The 21,557-nt window shown below is 46.7% G+C and overlaps 1 protein-coding gene across 6 annotated transcripts in view; it reads left to right on the top strand.

Annotated features, from left to right (window-relative positions):
* The window catches only part of LOC135528253 (rap1 GTPase-activating protein 1-like), an 88,306-nt gene that overhangs the window by 43,806 nt on the left and 22,943 nt on the right, over positions 1-21,557 (top strand). For 3 of the 6 annotated variants that reach the window (XM_064957212.1, XM_064957210.1, XM_064957211.1), the window contains one exon: positions 11,248-11,350. In XM_064957212.1, coding sequence (XP_064813284.1) covers positions 11,248-11,350 — 103 coding nt within the window. Of the gene's footprint in view, positions 1-1,834; positions 2,132-11,247; positions 11,351-19,006; positions 19,514-21,557 lie in introns of those variants that run through there. The other 3 variants (XM_064957214.1, XM_064957213.1, XM_064957215.1) reach the window with 3 other exon arrangements.

Below are 21,557 nucleotides of genomic sequence, written 5' to 3'. Positions count from 1 at the left end.
CATCAAAACTATGAAATAACAAATGGAATCATATAGTAACCAAAAAAGTGTGAAACAAATCTAAATATATTTGAGATTTTTCAAAGTAGCATTCTCTCAACCAGCTTCATGAGGTAGTCACCTGGAATGCATTTCAATTAACAGGTGTGCTTTGTTAATTTGTGGAATTTCTTTCCTCCTTAATGCATTTGAGCCAATCAGTTGTGTGACAAGGTAGGGGTGGTATACAGAAGATAGCCCTACTGTAAAAGACCAAGTCCATATTATGGCAAGAACAGCTCAAAAAAGCAAAGAGAAATGACGATCAGTCAATCTGGAATGAAAACGGAAACACAGCGGGACAGGACAGCAGGTGTTAGTGGGAAAGATGGGGAGCGAGAAAGGGAGGAGTCCATCGACGTAACACCCTCTCTTATCGCCTCCTTCTCAAAACCCATTGGAGAAGAAGGTCAGAAGGGAGGGACCTACCCACTGGGCACACACTGTTTGAATCAACATTGTTTCTATGTCATTTCAATGAAATTAATGATAGACGTTGAATTGACATCTGTGCCCAGAGGATATGGCTTTCTCATAAAATGAGTTTTGTGAAAAAGACGAGGAGAGAAGGACGTATGTGAAATTTGCAGTTTGATGTGAAAATCTCATTATCAAACGTGAACTAGATGTGAATTTAATGTGAAACCATATTTTGACATGTAATTACATTTTTAGTTCACATGTTAACACCACCTTTTCAAGGGAGGATAATTAAAACAATTCACCTCACACATGAATGGCAGATGATTATCACAATACACAAATATATATAAAGACTGTTCAGTAAATCCCTTGTCATCTCTCCTGGCATACCAAACACCACCAGTAGGATGGATCATACTTCTCCTGTATGATTACGCTCCAGAGCACATGTTTTAGTACAGGCAAGTCCACTTAGTTTTTCTACATACCTGAGGGGACAAACAAACATATGCTTTAGATCAAGAGAACATCGCCAGGGACATTAAGTCTGTTAGAAGCTGAATGTGGCAGGAGGACTCAGGAGAAATATGAGCTTTTCCTGTTTATTGCAGGTGTGTCGTCACTGTTTCTCTGGTATTAGTCATGAAATGCTCCTCTGCTTTTATCCTCTCAATCCAAATGATTCTCTCTTTCTGGAAAACTAATGATAGAAACATCATAAACCCACAGTCAATATATGAAGTTCACGATTCACTCTGTGTGTGTGTGTGTGTGTGTGTGTGTGTGTGTGTGTGTGTGTGTGTGTGTGTGTGTGTGTGTGTGTGTGTGTGTGTGTGTGTGTGTGTGTGTGTGTGTGTGCGTGCGTGCGTGCATGCCTGTGTGTGTGTGCGTGCATGCCTGTGTGTGTGTGTGTGTGCGTGCATGCCTGTGTGTGTGTGCGTGCATGCCTGTGTGTGTGCATGCATGCCTGTGTGTGTGCGTGTGTATGCCTGTGTGTGTGTGCGTGCATGCATGCCTGTGTGTGTGTGCTTGCGTGCCTTTTTGCGTGTCTGTCCGTGTGTCGGGGGAAGGGCAGATCTATTCTCTCCTGTGTAACTGATTTGGTTGCCAGAGCAACCGGCCTAGCTAGGGAGGCATGTTGTTTAATTAAGATTAGGTGTAATGAACGCAGAGGAGAAGAGAACAAACCTCCATCAAACAGCCCTGCCCGGCCCAGCCTCTCAGCGGCAGGCTTCACTCTCTCTCTCTCTCTCTCTCTCTCTCTCTCGCTTTCTTTCTCCCAGTCCAAGCATGGGCGGGGGAGGGGCACCATGCCACAGAGGGAGGAAGAGAGGGAGGGAGAGAGGAGGAGAGTGCCAACACAAGAGTTTTGAGAGAGAGAACAGATGAATGAGAGATCTAGAGAGAGAGCGCTGGAAAGGGAGGAAAAAGACGGCCAGCCTAGCAGCGCAGAAGTTGGTGTGACAGCCCACAGCCCACTTGTCAGGCAGGTGTGTAACAGTCAGAGGGAGAGAGTTGAGACTGAGAGTGATCAGACGGGAGGAGAGAGTTGAGACTGAGAGTGATCCGACGGGAGGAGAGAGCGAGAGAGTCGAGTCTTAGTCATCTGCTTCTTGACTGGTCTCTGATATATTTATCTGGGAGAAAGACTGCATACAGCTGACACAGAGTGAGTAACTTACTTATTTCTTTGTGTTCGTCATGTTTGCTCTGATAGTACCTACCGCTGTTACTATATGCCCCACTAATTTCACTCTGTAGCATAATATATAGGTTGGATTTGTTTTGCAATCTGTGCTGTGTTGATGTGGTGGGGGGGATGAAGCTGTAGTGGCTTAGTGCTGCTTGTAAACTGATATGCAGGAGGTTTACGTAGAGGCACGCAGAAAGCAGGAAGCAGGCAGAAGGCAGGCAGGATGGCAGGCAGGCAGGTGGCAGGCAGCAGGCAGGTGCACAGAGCATACAGTATGTAATGTGTCATGAGCGACATGCTTTTGTTCTGTTGAACAACTCGTAATGAGGAGGAAAGAGGAGAGTTCCCCCGCTGCTCTGATGAGATGATTTTGTTATTTAGCTATGTGCTCTGGCAGTGTGGAGTGCTGCACAGTATGGTGTGTTTCCTCCTGCCCGATTCCTGTCATTGGGAAATAATTATTCATCTATATTAGAACTATGCACACTTACACACACACACACACACACACACACACACACACCATTTCATTCCACTATTCTGATAGTCCCCTTACCAGACATGTCTTAATTCAATTCCTCCCACACCCACCAGCACCTCTTCCTTCTCATTGTCCTCCTCAGGGAGTCAGAGTGTCTGCTAGCTGGCGTGTCTGGGCTCCCACACTCTGTCCATCCACAGTGTGTGTGTGTCTGGGATCCCACACCCTGTCCATCCACAGTGTGTGTGTCTGGGCTCCCACAGCCTGTCCATCCACAGTGTGTGTGTCTGGGCTCCCACACTCTGTCCATCCAACGTGTGTATGTCTGGGCTCACTGTGCTGGGTGGTTGATCTCTCATAGGACAGACTAGAGCTGCCTGCCTTGGTTCATTGAATTCCACTGAAGACACACTGGTGTCAACTTCATCTCCTCAAGAGACTCACTGCTGTCTGTCAGGAAGGTCTCTCTTTCTCTGTAAGATGAAGAGAGCAGCTCTACCAGTCAGTCAGTCAGTCAGACACAGCAGACATGATAATGACTTTACCAACAGGTATATCACCCCACGTACTGTAGTGTGGCTGATTAATTGTCCTTGTTTACATTATTTAATAGATCCTTAGCATGGACAAAGACAGTGGCTAATTAAACATTGATTACCTTTTAACAAGAGAGGGGGGATTCAATTGATTATTTCTGCTTAAATCTCTGCATGGGCTGTGCTTGATGACTTAGCCTAAGGGATAGTGAATCTATCTGTACAGGTACGCCCGTGCCTCAGTGCTGGCTACAATGTAGAGAACGGCTACAGTACCACGTGAGAGGGGGTTCCCTCGAACGTCTGTCAGGAGGAATGAAAGACCGAGAGGGAGAGTGCTGTTTACACACACACCTCCAGACTAATAGCAGTATTGATATCCGCGTGTGTTTTCCCAGTCTTACTGTAGGAGTTCTATGTCCGATTAGAATTGTCATAGGATGTGTCAGTTCCAAAACCACCAGCGATCATTTTCAGATCTGCTGGTCCTATATGTTTGACATGTCTGTTGATAAAAGATGACTGATGCAGTTTGTACAGTACTGTGCCGATACGTTTCTTATAATAGACTTGACCCACTGGGCACGCCACATCATTTCAACGTGGGTAGTATTTGGTTGATTACGTTTATCAATGAGATTACAACCTATTTTCACACACTCAAAAAAGACAAAGTCAAACATGTGTTACATTCCCAATGTATTATCACTGTGCTTTAAACCATCTTAAAAACACAACCAGATTCCAGTGAAGAAGCAATGTGTCAGATTTTTGGTTTAGTTGTCACCTAAATGTAACATCCCTGTGGTTTCAACCTTTTAAAAAAGTTCAAATATTTAGATTTTGTTTATTTATACAACAACTTAATGATGTGCTTCATCTACTAGCACAACCAAATTACCTGGATTGTAATTGAGACTATTTAAGTACATGGTGCCAGTGGTCAATGCCGTTTGAGATTTTGCATAGATTATTATAGGAATTGTCTCCAAAGCCCTGCAACATTTGCATGCTTTCTATGATTACATAAGTAGATGTTTATTGTTACAGTAACCTGCATCGTGTTCGGTTTACAACGCAACCAAATTAAAGATTTAAAGGAGACGTATCTACTTTGTATCCACTGAAGATGCTAGCTATTTCCATCGCTATTCACATGGCCGTAAAACATCTGGACAAGAGGAACACCTATGTGAGAATGCTGTTCATTGACCTCAGTTCAGCATTCAACACTATCGTTCCCTCCAAGCTTGACACCAAGTTCAGAGCCCTGGGTCCTCCAGCGGGTGGTGAAGACGGACCAGTACATCACTGGGACCGGGGCCCTCCAGCGGGTGGTGAAGACGGACCAGTACATCACTGGGACCGGGGCCCTCCAGCGGGTGGTGAAGACGGACCAGTACATCACTGGGACCGGGGTCCTCCAGCGGGTGGTGAAGACGGACCAGTACATTACTGGGACCGGGGCCCTCCAGCGGGTGGTGAAGACGGACCAGTACATCACTGGGACCGGGGTCCTCCAGCGGGTGGTGAAGACGGACCAGTACATTACTGGGACCGGGGCCCTCCAGCGGGTGGTGAAGACGGACCAGTACATCACTGGGACCGGGGCCCTCCAGCGGGTGGTGAAGACGGACCAGTACATCACTGGGACCGGGGCCCTCCAGCGGGTGGTGAAGACGGACCAGTACATCACTGGGACCGGGGCCCTCCAGCGGGTGGTGAAGACGGACCAGTACATCACTGGGACCGGGGCCCTCCAGCGGGTGGTGAAGCCGCCCCAGTACATCACTGGGACCGGGGCCCTCCAGCGGGTGGTGAAGACGGACCAGTACATCACTGGGACCGGGGCCCTCCAGCGGGTGGTGAAGCCGCCCCAGTACATCACTGGGACCGGGGCCCTCCAGCGGGTGGTGAAGACAGACCAGTACATCACTGGGACCGGGGCCCTCCAGCGGGTGGTGAAGACGGACCAGTACATCACTGGGACCGGGGCCCTCCAGCGGGTGGTGAAGACGGACCAGTACATCACTGGGACCGGGGCCCTCCAGCGGGTGGTGAAGACGGACCAGTACATTACTGGGACCGGGGACCTCCAGCGGGTGGTGAAGACGGACCAGTACATCACTGGGACCGGGGCCCTCCAGCGGGTGGTGAAGACGGACCAGTACATCACTGGGACCATGCTCCCACCCATCTAGGACATCTACTGGAAACGGTGCCTGAGGAAGTCCTGCAGCATCATCAAGGACCCCACACACCAGCCACGAGCTGTTCTCTTCCTTACCGTCGGGTAAGGTTTGATACCAATAGGCTCAGAGACAGTTGGACAATGTATACCATGCGTATCCCATACATACAATTAATACAACATGAAACTTTGGGATGAATATTTTCCTGAAAATCGGCCAATTTCAATACCGGGAATAAGTCATCATTCAAGTCGGAAATGCCCATTTAATACCTTTAAAACCAAAATATGGTCACTAAATGCAGAGTTCTCCCCAAATTAGAGGGGCGTTGCACCACCTAGTCAGCTTGGCTAGTCTATTTCAGTTCCTACAGTCAATCAGTCCTGCTTGCTGATTCATGTTGAACACCACTACAAGTTGTATTTTCATTAGTACATGTCAAGACTATTGATTGCCATGCCAACAAATTAAACCGCCCCTATTGAATTGACTGATTAATCACAATATTTTGATTACAGTTAGGCTACATTCGATGGACCACTACTGTCTACACTGTATTGGTATTGATTAATAAGGCATTGATGCTGCCTTAAGGTGTTTGTGGCTCAATGTCTCACACACATATGGCATGGCTAGTGGTTTCAGAGAGAGAGCAGATTATTTCAGAGAGGATACAGTAGTGCTCAGGAGTGCAACACCCACATTGTGTGGCAGGCAGGCAGGCTGTACCCTGGGTTGGAGACGGTGAGTAGAGAGATGTGTGGCAGGGAGGGTGGCAGGCAGGCAGAGATGTGTGGCAGGGAGGGTGGCAGGCAGGCAGAGATGTGTGGCAAGGAGAGTGGCTGGCAGGCAGGCAGAGATGTGTGGCAGGCAGAGATGTGTGGCAGGGAGAGTGGCAGGCAGACAGAGATGTGTGGCAGGGAGAGTGGCAGGCAGAGATGTGTGGCAGGCAGAGATGTGTGGCAGGGAGAGTGGCAGGCAGACAGAGATGTGTGGCAGGGAGAGTGGCAGGCAGAGATGTGTGGCAGGGAGAGTGGCAGGCAGAGATATGTGGCAGGGAGAGTGGCAGACAGGCAGAGATGTGTGGCAGGCAGGCAGAGATATGTGGCAGGGAAGGTGGCAGGCAGAAATATGTGGCAGGCAGAGATGTGTGGCAGGCAGGCAGAGATGTGTGGCAGGGAGAGTGGCTGGCAGGCAGAAATGTGTGGCAGGCAGAAATGTGTGGCAGGCAGAAATGTGTGGCAGGCAGAGATTGTGGCAGGGAGAGTGGCAGGCAGACAGAGATGTGTGGCAGGGAGGGTGGCAGACAGGCAGTCTCCTGGGTTGGAGACGGTGAGTAGAGAGATGTGTGGCAGGGAGGGTGGCAGACAGGCAGTCTCCTGGGTTGGAGACGGTGAGTAGAGAGATGTGTGGCAGGGAGGGTGGCAGACAGGCAGTCTCCTGGGTTGGAGACGGTGAGTAGAGAGATGTGTGGCAGGGAGGGTGGCAGGCAGGCAGTCTCCTGGGTTGGAGACGGTGAGTAGAGAGATGTGTGGCAGGGAGGGTGGCAGGCAGGCAGTCTCCTGGGTTGGAGACGGTGAGTAGAGAGATGTGTGGCAGGGAGGGTGGCAGGGAGGGTGGCAGACAGGCAGTCTCCTGGGTTGGAGACTGTGAGTAGAGAGATGTGTGGCAGGGAGGGTGGCAGACAGGCAGTCTCCTGGGTTGGAGACGGTGAGTAGAGAGATGTGTGGCAGGGAGGGTGGCAGGGAGGGTGGCAGACAGGCAGTCTCCTGGGTTGGAGACGGTGAGTAGAGAGATGTGTGGCAGGGAGGGTGGCAGACAGGCAGTCTCCTGGGTTGGAGACGGTGAGTAGAGAGATGTGTGGCAGGGAGGGTGGCAGACAGGCAGTCTCCTGGGTTGGAGACGGTGAGTAGAGAGATGTGTGGCAGGGAGGGTGGCAGGCAGGCAGTCTCCTGGGTTGGAGACGGTGAGTAGAGAGATGTGTGGCAGGGAGGGTGGCAGACAGGCAGTCTCCTGGGTTGGAGACGGTGAGTAGAGAGATGTGTGGCAGGGAGGGTGGCAGACAGGCAGTCTCCTGGGTTGGAGACGGTGAGTAGAGAGATGTGTGGCAGGGAGGGTGGCAGACAGGCAGTCTCCTGGGTTGGAGACGGTGAGTAGAGAGATGTGTGGCAGGGAGGGTGGCAGGCAGGCAGTCTCCTGGGTTGGAGACGGTGAGTAGAGAGATGTGTGGCAGGGAGGGTGGCAGGCAGGCAGTCTCCTGGGTTGGAGACGGTGAGTAGAGAGATGTGTGGCAGGGAGGGTGGCAGGGAGGGTGGCAGACAGGCAGTCTCCTGGGTTGGAGACTGTGAGTAGAGAGATGTGTGGCAGGGAGGGTGGCAGACAGGCAGTCTCCTGGGTTGGAGACGGTGAGTAGAGAGATGTGTGGCAGGGAGGGTGGCAGGGAGGGTGGCAGACAGGCAGTCTCCTGGGTTGGAGACGGTGAGTAGAGAGATGTGTGGCAGGGAGGGTGGCAGACAGGCAGTCTCCTGGGTTGGAGACGGTGAGTAGAGAGATGGGTGGCAGGCAGGCAGTCTCCTGGGTTGGAGACGGTGAGTAGAGAGATGTGTGGCAGGGAGGGTGGCAGACAGGCAGTCTCCTGGGTTGGAGACGGTGAGTAGAGAGATGTGTGGCAGGGAGGGTGGCAGACAGGCAGTTTCCTGGGTTGGAGACGGTGAGTAGAGAGATGTGTGGCAGGGAGGGTGGCAGACAGGCAGTCTCCTGGGTTGGAGACGGTGAGTAGAGAGATGTGTGGCAGGGAGGGTGGCAGACAGGCAGTCTCCTGGGTTGGAGACGGTGAGTAGAGAGATGTGTGGCAGGGAAGGTGGCTGACAGGCAGTCTCCTGGGTTGGAGACGGTGAGTAGAGAGATGTGTGGCAGGGAAGGTGGCAGACAGGCAGTCTCCTGGGTTGGAGACGGTGAGTAGGGAGATGTGTGGCAGGGAAGGTGGCAGACAGGCAGTCTCCTGGGTTGGAGACGGTGAGTAGAGAGATGTGTGGCAGGGAGGGTGGCTGAGTGTCCTCCCTGGATCCCTGAAGTGACTCTTCTCTCCAGAGAGACTCCTGCTTAATGGCACATAAAGCACACTTAGAGACAATAAGATATTATTCACAACAGTAGTTTGCACACTTTGTGTGCTTGTTTGGTGTAAGATCTCATTATCTTATTTTATCATTGTGACATTGTGAATATTGCTGATTCTTTTTTAGAGATCAGTGTAGGTCTATGTGACTGAGCTTGTTGAGTTTGTCATTGCTCTCGGATGCCAGTGGGTTAACATACCGCTAATGGATCTTTACAATCTGACATCCTTTGGTTAGAGTGGTTTGTTTTGGCATGTAGATCATCTAAATAATTAACATTAACCCACACTACTCACACCGGGCCCCTTACAAACAGGGCCACCCAAATCGGCTAAGTCGGGTCTAACTCTAGTTTTTAGAGATATAGTTACAGAATATAATGTTAGTATCACCTGTTAGAGCCTATTTCTCATCCTCTGTGGATTTTTACGTTTCCTGGGTAGCTAGCTTCGTAGTAGATATTCCACATTGTGTACTGGTTTTATCTCAAGGTAAATAAAAGTGCATCTTGACAGCCTTGACAAACAAGGAGGTGTAATGGTGGAAGTGAAGGTAATGCATTTACTCAGGAGTGTGGCGGGCAAGCAGCCCAATCTGGAGAATAATCACATTTCCGCTCAGAGAGGTTGTCTGCTGTGTGATGGATGGGGCCTTGGAGAGGAGACCTGGGCACGCTGTTCTCGTGCACTATTTAATCAAAACAACTGGAATAAAAGGACATGGGCTCACTCAAGACACTTTGTGATATTTCTAGGTTGAGCCCAGTCAACCTCTCACACCACGTTGTGCCACTTCAGGTGCAGTTAGATTGTGATCAGTACTAACTCAAACTCAGGGGGGGTGGAATGGCAAAGAATTCACCAGAATGTTGACTGTAACAAGTCTCAAGGTACGCTTGTTTCACTTATAAAAATGTTGACTGTATGTAACAAGTCTGAAGGTTCCCTTGTTTTACATATCCAGTCTTTTTGAATGGTTTCTGCAAGAAATTGAAATTCATCGTTTAGCGCTTTTGTTTTCCTCCAGTCACCGAGTCATCATATATCTATGATGTAATAATACTCCCGTCAGAACAATAGAGGAAGGAAGACAACGCAGAGAAGAGAAGGGTTGGAATGATATTGGATTCGTTTACTCAATCTCTTCATATCGCTCTTCAACCTCAGTTCACTTTTTACACCATAGGCCAGTGAAACTTTAATAGGGGTGGGGGCCACAAAAAAACGGAAGTCATTATGAGGGGCCGCAGTGGCTTATGGGTCTGCGTACCCACATCCATACCCCCACCCACCCTTGTGACAGTGAAAAGAAGATTGCATTTCTGCAATTCTACACATTTTACCATGGTGCGGAGAGAAGATTTTTGACATTTTATAACTATTTTCATGGTATTCTTCTTATTTTGCCATGGGGCTGTGGGAAATGTGCAGTTTTTCAGCTAATATCCTGAAATTCTACATATTTTGCCATAGGGTGGAGGCAAATGTTGGCAGTCTTTAATATGATAACTGATGATCAATGACCACCCCGGTTTGTAATTTGACCATGGATGGAGGGGTTTGAGTTTGTGTGCTGTTAATGCCGGTCCTCAGCTCCCACCCCCAAAATAACTTGAACTCACTCACCTTATGTGCTCTGTGTGTCACTTTTCTTGTACTCACACTGTCTGTCTGTACTCGTCCTGTTCTGTGCGTCTGTCTGTCCGTCCGTCTGTCCGTCCGTCTGTCCGTCCGTCTGTCCGTCCGTCCGTCTGTCTGTCCTGTTTGTCTGTACTCAGCCCGTCTGTCATGTTTGTCTGTACTCACCCTGTCTGTCCTGTTTGTCTGTACTCACCCTCTCTCTTCTGTTTGTCTGTACTCACCCTGTCTCTTCTGTTTGTCTGTACTCACCCTGTCTCTTCTGTTTGTCTGTACTCACCCTGTCTGTCCTGTTTGTCTGTACTCACCCTATCTCTTCTGTTTGTCTGTACTCACCCTGTCTGTCCTGTTTGTCTGTACTCACCCTGTCTGTCCTGTTTGTCTGTACTCACCCTGTCTCTTCTGTTTGTCTGTACTCACCCTATCTCTTCTGTTTGTCTGTACTCACCCTGTCTGTCCTGTTTGTCTGTACTCACCCTGTCTGTCCTGTTTGTTTGTCATGTAACCCCATGTAACTGTGTCTCTGTAAATCCCTATTTGCTCTGCCTGTTCCTCTGGGCTCTTTCCTATGCTCACACTGTCAACTGACTTCTGTATAGTCCTTCATTGACTCAGCAATATTCAACACTCATTGGGAGGGACATGTAACCGTAGAATGCCAATTTTTCTAGTAATCTTTTCTACAAGTTTAGATAGCTGGCCGCTAGAATAGCTGACTAATCTAAAATAAAAATGCTGACATGGGCTAATTGAGTGACTGCTGATGCCAAATTATTCTAACTCTCAATAACCAGATAACTCAAACTCTCAAACTCTAATTTTTATAATTAAAAAATATATATATATATTGGTCTGCGGGCCTACAAAAGGGGCGGTTGCCCCTCCCTACCGTACGCCATTGTGACGCTTCTCAGAATGGGCACCATGCAGCAGACAGTGTTTCCTAAATAGCTGTGTTGTGTTGTTGCCATTGTAAGTTCTGCAAATCACGAACCCTAAAACCCTGAGGCATCCAGTCACATTATTCCTCTTCTCTCCCTCATGACCTCAGTGTGATATACAGCATGGGACATCGTCTGATCTGTCTGATGTTCATGTTTCTCTCTCTGTGTTTTCTGTGTTTCTAGGAAACAAGATGGGGGTGAACCCCGGATCTCAACCACACTAGATCCTCCGTTGTTACAGCCCCCGTTGTCACCGCTCCCGTACACCGCTCCACCGTTCCTCAAGGTAGGAGGGGAGGGAGTGGACGGAGGGGTTTGGGTTTGTGTGCTGTTAACGCCGGTCCTCAGCTCCTACCCCCAACATAACCTGAACTCACTCACCTTATGTGCTCTTTGTGTCACTTTTCTTGTACTGTTTGTCTGTCTGTCTCTGTCTCTGTCTTTGTGTCTGTCTGTCTAACCTTTGTGTCTGTCTGTCTAACCTTTGTGTCTGTCTGTCTAACCTGTGTCTGTGTCTGTCTAACCTGTGTCTCTGTCTAACCTGTGTCTCTGTCTAACCTGTGTCTCTGTCTAACCTGTGTCTCTGTAAATCCCTATTTGCTCTGCCTGTTTCTCTGGGCTCTTTCCTATGCTCACACTGTCAACTGACTTCTGTATAGTCCTTCATTGACTCAGCAATATTCAACACTCATTGGGAGGGACATATATACTTCCGGCGCCGACAGAGATGGCCGCCTCGCTTCGCGTTCCTAGGAAACTATGCAGTTTTTTGTTTTTCTATGTGTTATTTCTTACATTAGTACCTCAGGTCATCTTAGGTTTCATTACATACAGCCGAGAAGAACTACTGTATATAAGATCAGCGTCAACTCACCATCAGTACGACCAAGAATATGTTTTTCGCGACGCGGATCCTGTGTTCTGCCTTACAAACAGGACAACGGAATGGATCGCATGCAGCGACCCCAAAAAACGACTCTGAAAAAGAGGGAAACGTAGCGGTCTTCTGGTCAGACTACGGAGACGGGCACATCGTGCCCCACTTCCTAGCATTCTTCTTGCCAATGTCCAGTCTCTTGACAACAAGGTTGATGAAATCCGAGCAAGGGTAGCATTCCAGAGGGACATCAGAGACTGTAACGTTCTGTGCTTCACGGAAACATGGCTCACTGGAGAGACGCTATCCGATGCGGTGCAGCCAACGGGTTTCTCCACGCATCGCGCCGACAGAAACAAACACCTTTCTGGTAAGAAGAGGGGTGGGGGTGTATGCCTTATGGCTAACGAGGCATGGTGCGATGAAAGAAACATACAGGAACTCAAATCCTTCTGTTCACCTGATTTAGAATTCCTCACAATCAAATATAGACCGCATTACCTACCAAGAGAATTCTCTTCGATTATAATCACAGCCGTATATATCCCCCCAAGCAGACACATCGATGGCTCTGAACGAACTTTATTTAACTCTTTGCAAACTGGAAACCATTTATCCGGAGGCTGCATTCATCGTTGTTGGGGATTTTAACAAGGCTAATCTGAAAACAAGACTCCCTAAATTTTATCAGCATATCGATTGCGCAACCAGGGGCGGAAAAACCTTGGATCACTGTTACTCTAACTTCCGCGACGCATATAAGGCCCTGCCCCGCCCCCCTTTCGGAAAAGCTGACCACAACTCCATTTTGCTGATACCTGCCTACAGACAAAAGCTAAAAAAAGAAGCTCTCACGCTGAGGTCTGTCCAACGCTGGTCCGACCAAGCTGACTCCACACTCCAAGACTGCTTCCATCACGTGGACTGGGACATGTTTCGTATTGCGTCAAACAACAACATTGACGAATACGCTGATTCGGTGTGCGAGTTCATTAGAACGTGCGTTGAAGATGTCGTTCCCATAGCAACGATTAAAACATTCCCTAACCAGAAACCTTGGATTGATGGCAGCATTCGTGTGAAACTGAAAGCACGAACCACTGCTTTCAATCAGGGCAAGGTGTCTGGTAACATGACTGAATACAATCAATGCAGCTATTCCCTCCGTAAGGCTATCAAACAAGCTAAGCGTCAGTACAGAGACAAAGTAGAATCCCAATTCAACGGCTCAGACACAAGAGGCATGTGGCAGGGTCTACAGTCAATCACGGACTACAGGAAGAAATCCAGCCCAGTCACGGACCAGGATGTCTTGCTCCCAGGCAGACTAAATAACTTTTTTGCCCGCTTTGAGGACAATACAGTGCCACTGACACTGCCTGCAACGGAAAAATGCGGTCTCTCCTTCACTGCAGCCGAGGTGAGTAAAACATTTAAACGTGTTAACCCTCACAAGGCTGCAGGCCCAGACGGCATCCCCAGCCGCGCCCTCAGAGCATGCGTAGACCAGCTGGCTGGTGTGTTTACGGACATATTCAATCAATCCCTATACCAGTCTGCTGTTCCCACATGCTTCAAGAGGGCCACCATCGTTCCTGTTCCCAAGAAAGCTAAGGTAACTGAGCTAAACGACTACCGCCCCGTAGCACTCACTTCCGTCATCATGAAGTGCTTTGAGAGACTAGTCAAGGACCATATCACCTCCACCCTACCTGACTCCCTAAACCCACTCCAATTTGCTTACCGCTCAAATAGGTCCACAGACGATGCAATCTCAACCACACTGCACACTGCCCTAACCCATCTGGACAAGAGGAATACCTATGTGAGAATGCTGTTCATCGACTACAGCTCGGCATTCAACACCATAGTACCCTCCAAGCTCGTCATCAAGCTCGAGACCCTGGGTCTCGACCCCGCCCTGTGCAACTGGGTACTGGACTTCCTGACGGGCCGCCCCCAGGTGGTGAGGGTAGGTAACAACATCTCCTCCCCGCTGATCCTCAACACTGGGGCCCCACAAGGGTGCGTTCTGAGCCCTCTCCTGTACTCCCTGTTCACCCACGACTGCGTGGCCACGCACGCCTCCAACTCAATCATCAAGTTTGCGGACGACACAACAGTGGTAGGCTTGATTACCAACAACGACGAGACGGCCTACAGGGAGGAGGTGAGGGCCCTCGGAGTGTGGTGTCAGGAAAATAACCTCACACTCAACGTCAACAAAACTAAGGAGATGATTGTGGACTTCAGGAAACAGCAGAGGAACACCCCTATCCACATCGATGGAACAGTAGTGGAGAGAGTAGCAAGTTTTAAGTTCCTCGGCATACACATCACAGACAAACTGAATTGGTCCACTCACACAGACAGCATCGTGAAGAAGGCGCAGCAGCGCCTCTTCAACCTCAGGAGGCTGAAGAAATTTGGCTTGTCACCAAAAGCACTCACAAACTTCTACAGAGGCACAATCGAGAGCATCCTGGCGGGCTGTATCACCGCCTGGTACGGCAACTGCTCCGCCCACAACCGTAAGGCTCTCCAGAGGGTAGTGAGGTCTGCACAACGCATCATCGGGGGCAAACTACCTGCCCTCCAGGACACCTACACCACCCGATGTTACAGGAAGGCCATAAAGATCATCAAGGACATCTACCACCCGAGCCACTGCCTGTTCACCCCGCTATCATCCAGAAGGCGAGGTCAGTACAGGTGCATCAAAGCTGGGACCGAGAGACTGAAAAACAGCTTCTATCTCAAGGCCATCAGACTGTTAAACAGCCACCACTAACATTGAGTGGCTGCTGCCTACACACTGACACTGACTCAACTCCAGCCACTTTAATAATGGGAATTGATGGGAAATGTTGTAAATATATCACTAGCCACTTTAAACAATGCTACCTTATATAATGTTACTTACCCTACATTATTCATCTCATATGCATACCTATATACTGTACTCTATATCATCGACTGCATCCTTATGTAATACATGTATCACTAGCCACTTTAACTATGCCACTTTGTTTACATACTCATCTCACATGTATATACTGTACTCGATACCATCTACTGTATCTTGCCTATGCTGCTCTGTACCATCACTCATTCATATATCCTTATGTACATATTCTTTATCCCCTTACACTGTGTATAAGACAGTAGATTAGGAATTGTTAGTTAGATTACTTGTTGGTTATTACTGCATTGTCGGAACTAGAAGCACAAGCATTTCGCTACACTCGCATTAACATCTGCTAACCATGTGTATGTGACAAATAAAATTTGATTTGATTTGATAACCGTAGAATAACTATTATTGGAAATTAATATTTTCTTTGACTTGTGGAATTACAGTATGTGTTTGGAAGCTGTTATGATTCCATTAATATCCATATTAAACAAACCCAGTCCTATTTCATAAATGTGAACAAAACAGCGCCTGTCTGAATAATTGTCATTCCAAAGGTAAAATGTCCCTGTCCCAAAACTAGAATATGTCACTTATAAAGACTGGCTTGCCTTCTTACCTCACTAATTATTATTCTATTCTGCTTATGGCTTACAGTTACCTAGCTCTAAATTAATTCACAATTCAAATTGTATCAATAGCACTTTTCACTATACTTGTCAGCAGCACACATTTCCCGAATGATCCCATTTCAAATAATCTATTTTGACACGTCTTACATCTGAACCGAAAGGATAACTAATCTTTCTTAGATATTTTGGGACGTATTAGATTGAAGGGAGCAGAGATTGGAAGATTAAGAGGATCCAGTCTTGATGATATCAGTGAGGTTTAAAGAGGGCCCTGTACACTTAGGAAGGAAGGATTTACACTTAGATTAATCCTAAATGAATCCCACCCGTGAAGGATTGGACAGGGCTCGCAACCATGAAGTTCAAACCTTTACAGTCATCTGTAGTGTCATTGTGAGGAGATGATGTGTTAAGGTATTGCTGAGAAATAGTAGATTGTGCTTATTGATAGTTGTTGGAATGAGAGGTACTGTGGGGCAGGGCTGGGGTCAATTCGAATTGAAGGTAGATTTAGAAAATGTGTATAAAAGAAATTATAACTTTGGAAATAAATAGCTTCTACTCTTCAGTTTATCCAGAAGTCATTGAAAATAGAGGCAGTTCTTTCCAATTTTGAATTGTTATTTAAGTGTACTTCCTGAATTGACTGCCTTCAATTCGAATTGACCCCAGCCCTGCTGTTGGGGTCAGAGCCCTCTGCATAGGGCAGTCTTTCTTGTGCACACACACACCTAGCGTCAAGGTTGGTCATAGACTGCTTTGCATGCCATACCACTCCTACCAACTCTAATTGAATAAAGTAAATATCATTTTTATCCAACTGTAGAGATTAGATTAAATATGACCTGCAGCTTCCTCTTCTAAATGTTTCCACTCTGAAATGACAATGAAACATGTTTGTTCGGATTTCATGTAGATACATTATACTTCACTTGACTTTGACGTGAGGTGATGATATTTCTAGGTTGAGCCCAGTCAACCTCTCACACAACATGATATTGATAACATGATATTGATAACATGATATTGTAGCGATCACATAATTTCACAAGATGTAACCATTGTTGTCTATTCAGACCTGCTGTACTCCGTATCAATTGTCATTTTAACTAGTTGTTGACTAGGCTGCAGTCATGCTATTCAACAGGTTCTAATTGATCATATAAGTGCAGTCATCTCTGCTTTCCATGGCGTTTCACTCAGATAAACTGGAATGGCAATGTCTTCATGGTTCTTCATGGTTAATTTACTGTATGTGCCCAGTAAATTATAAAAAGAGGATGCAAGTCATTATACAGTTCCAAGCTGTTATTCTTTCTTAGAAATACTAATGGATAATGAAGCATAAACATTGTCTTTATGTAGTTTAACAAAACATATATCAAGAAAGTAAGAGGAGGACAACGGAAATAGAGAGCTCTCTATACAGTGGACTGGACCCAGTAGACACACATGCCCAAATAGGAAATAGAGAGCTCTCTACATAGTGGACTGGACCATGTAGACACACATGCCCCAGATAGGAAATAGAGAGCTCTCTACATAGTGGACTGGACCCAATAGACACACATGCCCAGATAGGAAATAGAGAGCTCTCTACATAGTGGACTGGACCATGTAGACACACATGCCCAAATAGGAAATAGAGAGCTCTCTACATAGTGGACTGGACCATGTAGACACACATGCCCAAATAGGAAATAGAGAGCTCTCTACATAGTGGACTGGACCCAGTAGACACACATGCCCAGATAGGAAATAGAGAGCTCTCTATACAGTGGACTGGACCCAGTAGACACACATGCCCCAGATAGGAAATAGAGAGCTCTCTATACAGTGGACTGGACCCAGTAGACACACATGCCCAGATAGGAAATAGAGAGCTCTCTATACAGTGGACTGGACCCAGTAGACACACATGCCCAGATAGGAAATAGAGTGCTCTCTACATAGTGGACTGGACCCAGTAGACACACATGACCAGATAGAGATACTGTATGCAGAGCAGAATTAGGCCGATACCCACTAATTATCAAAATCCAGAAAAGAGCTGTTAAATTCTATAACCACCTAAAAGGAAGCGATTCCCAAACCTTCCACAACAAAGCCATCACCTACAGAGAGATGAACCTGGAGAAGAGTCCCCTAAGCAAGCTGGTCCTGGGGCTCTGTTCACAAACACACCCTACAGAGCCCCATGACAGCAGCACAATTAGACCCAACCAAATCATGAGAAAACAAAAAGATAATTACTTGACACATTGGAAAGAATTAACAAAAAAACAGAGCAAACTAGAATGCTATTTGGCCCTACACAGAGAGTACACAGCGGCAGAATACCTGACCACTGTGACTGACCCAAAATTAAGGAAAGCTTTGACTATGTACAGACTCAGCGAGCATAGCCTTGCTATTGAGAAAGGCCGCCGTAGCCAGACATGGCTCTCAAGAGAAGACAGGCTATGTGCTCACTGCCCATAAAATGAGGTGGAAACTGAGCTGCACTTCCTAACCTCCTGCCCAATGTATGACCATATTAGAGAGACATATTTCCCTCAGATTACACAGATCCACAAAGAATTCGAAAACAAATCCAATTTTGAAAAACTCCCATATCTACTGGGTGAAATTCCACAGTGTGCCATCAGAGCAGCAAGATTTGTGACCTGTTGCCACGAGAAAAGGGCAACCAGTGAAGAACACGCACCATTGTAAATACAACCCATATCTATGCTTATTTATTTTATCTTGTGTCCTTAACCATTTGTATATTGTAAAAACACTGTATATATATATAATATGACATTTGTAATGTCTTTATTGTTTTGAAACTTCTGTATGTGTGATGTCTACTGTTAATTTTTTATTGTTTATTTCACTTTATATATTATCTACCTTACTTGCTTTGGCAATGTTAACACATGTTTCCCATGCCAATAAAGCCCTTGAATTGAATTGAATTGATACTCCTCTCCAAAGTTTTAATGATGTGCTCAGCTCAGACAGAAAGTGGGTGTGTGGAGTAGCAGCTGCCAGACAGGTCTGGTAGAGAGAGGAGTTATTGTTCCTTATCCTTATGAGAGGACTATTAGTCCTCTGTAATGAGAGGTGCCAGCTCTGACACCTGCACTAGGCCTACATACTGGGCACTGTGGGTGTGGCTGTTCAGACCTCCTCCTCTCTGGCTGGCTGTCTGGCTGGCTGTCTGGCTTTCTGGCTGGCTGGCTGGCTGATTCTGCTCATTCTTTGTTCTTTATTTTCTCTATTTTCTCTTTCTTTCTGAAAAGTCTTTGAAATTATGAATAGCCAAAAAGGAATTGCATTGGAATTGAGACATTTGATTAAGTTCCAATGAAGTTATTCCTAGCTATACGACCCCAAAACATTGTCTCTATTGTTATAGAGTGGTGCTGGCTGCCCACAACTTCTCTATCTCCAGTGTTGGTAGGACGGTGCTGCAGGGACTTGTCTGAGCAGTAGAGTACATCACAGCCTGAGGAGTTGGACCATGCTCTACCTCTGGCCATCTGCCAGACACTCAGAGAGAGAGAGAGAGGGCTGGGGGACAGGGACAGGAGGAGTAGGGTTGTGCTCATAGTGCACTTTCAGAACTCATTACCTCCTTCTCCTCAGAGTGGCATAAAGAGAAAGATAGTGAGGATTGCTGACCAATTCTTTGGACACACGGACAGTCGGACACACACCTGATGACACTTGCTGTGTACACACAACTCTGTGACTCTCCTAGTTTGGCTGTAGTTGTTTGGGTAACTTCTACACTGTGGGTGAGGGACTGCATTATCGCAGTGGAATACAGGCATGCCTCTGGGGCAGCAGGCAATGTGCTCTTCTAATACTGGACACTTGAACTTAACAGTTGAACTCACAAACCAGTGACTGTGATTTATTTTCTGCTGGAGGATTTTGTTTCATGGAAAATAGTCTTCTTGAAAAATGTCTAAAAGTTGTCAGATCCATCTCAATGCTCCACTGGTGACAGCGGGACCATGGAGGAAGCACAGCAAAGTAAGTACTCGGATAGACTAGTCACACCTCTGACAGAGAGCTCTCCTTTGATTGTCTGATAATTATTAGGACCAGAGTAAGAACTAAGCAAGGGATCATGACTCTTAGCAGTCATTACTCATTAGCTACCATGTGTGTGTCAGGGAAAGTGCCCGTTCTCTCTGGCAAGCATGCTAAATTAGACAGGGAAGAAGACAAGGACCGTGGTAGATTTAATTCAAAGACCCCCATTCATGGCCCCTTTTTTTTAAAGATGTGAGCCTTGGGTTATTGTCAGTTCAAATTCAGGTCGGTGTTTTAGACTGAGGATGGTAATAGTCAATACTACCCTGATTGTTGTATTTCCTTGTTCATTCAGTTGGAACGGATAAATATGTGTATGTGGGCCTCCTATACTGTTGTGTTTCTGACAGCTAACAGTTATGTATGTAGTAGCAGCTAACAGTTCTGTATGTAGTAGCAGCTAACAGTTCTGTATGTAGTAGCAGCTAACAGTTCTGTATGTAGTAGCAGCTAACAGTTGTGTATGTAGTAGCAGCTAACAGTTGTGTATGTAGTAGCAGCTAACAGTTATGTATGTAGTAGCAGCTAACAGTTGTGTATGTAGTAGCAGCTAACAGTTGTGTATGTAGTAGCAGCTAACAGTTCTGTATGTAGTAGCAGCTAACAGTTCTGTATGTAGTAGCAGCTAACAATTGTGTATGTAGTAGCAGCTAACAGTTGTGTTTGTAGTATGTAGACCATAAGGACGTCATGTGCTCTCTAAACCGTTCAGCTGGCCATACTGTTTTGTGAATGTCATTGTTTTCGACAGTGTGTTTTCCAGGCCAGTGATGTTTGTCTTTAGGGTTTGTACTGAGGCAGACCTTTGTTGTTTGCGTATAGCGGAGGACTTTACTCATACTCACTCTGAACACTCAGACCATGTAGTACTGTACACAAACGGCTTGGTCAGCCTTGAGGGAGTGTGCCTTTTGGCTGGACAGCTTCTTTTGACAAACAACACATTTGAGTTATCATAGTCTTTAGATACTGAGTAACAACCTTGATCAACGCTACAATTTAAAATACATTGAATGCAACTTGTCCGAACTGCTCAGCATGCGACATGGCGAGGGGAATAATGTGACATGGAGATACACTGTGGTTAGTCAGTTGAAACATGGATGAGCATGCTTTAGTTTGGAACAACAGGTCAGTCAGTGTTGACTATGGAACACGGTCAGCTTCAACCAGGGAGGGGTGGATAAGTTCACACAGGTGGAATCTTGTCAGAAAGTCCAATAAAAGTGTTGATAAGAAGTGGAGGATGACTCAATTCCACTGGGACGTTGTAGTCCTACATAACATGTGACTGTATCATACAGTACACGGAAGATGCTGCATTTTCCAATCTGTAGTTTTCTTGATGTTGATGAATGGTGTACTGGCAACCTGCCCAGACTGATGCAGACCGACCGAGCGAGCGAGGATGATGCAGACCGACTCCTAACGTATAGGTTTTACAACCCAACATGACAACATGACAGGCATGCTGTCTAAGAAGCTTTTTGTGTCAGACAATATACTGTACCTCTTGGCAATACAGTAAATCTCCGACATACAGTAGAGTTTCATGTTCTTGTTGTTATTGTCATGGAACATTGTCTTAACTGGTGTCATCATCAATGGGAGAAAGGTGTGGCTTGGACTGACTCTCTCTGTGAGATGGGGCCCTTTACTGATGAGTACCACGCTGGTGATTTTTGTATGTGTTGCTCTCTGGGATGTAAACACCTTTTTAAAAGGAATATTCCAGTAAAAGAGGAGTCTCACTTCTGAGGGGAAAAAACTATTAGTCGAGTGTGTGTTTCAACAGGACCAGATGTGTAATGCCATGGAGAACTAATGCATAACAAATGAATTGTGTGACAGTGCTAGGAAAGCATATGTTATAGGTCAGAGTTCACACAGTCAGTATTCAGACATTGGGACATGTCCCTCTCTAACACTGATACAGCAAATATCATAGAGTTTAATTCATGTCCACTTTCTCCTCTCTCCA

The sequence above is a fragment of the Oncorhynchus masou genome, chromosome 33 (assembly GCF_036934945.1).
Source record: "Oncorhynchus masou masou isolate Uvic2021 chromosome 33, UVic_Omas_1.1, whole genome shotgun sequence".
Classification (NCBI taxonomy): Eukaryota; Metazoa; Chordata; class Actinopteri; order Salmoniformes; family Salmonidae; genus Oncorhynchus; species Oncorhynchus masou.
This window is presented reverse-complemented; position numbering and strand designations above follow the sequence as displayed.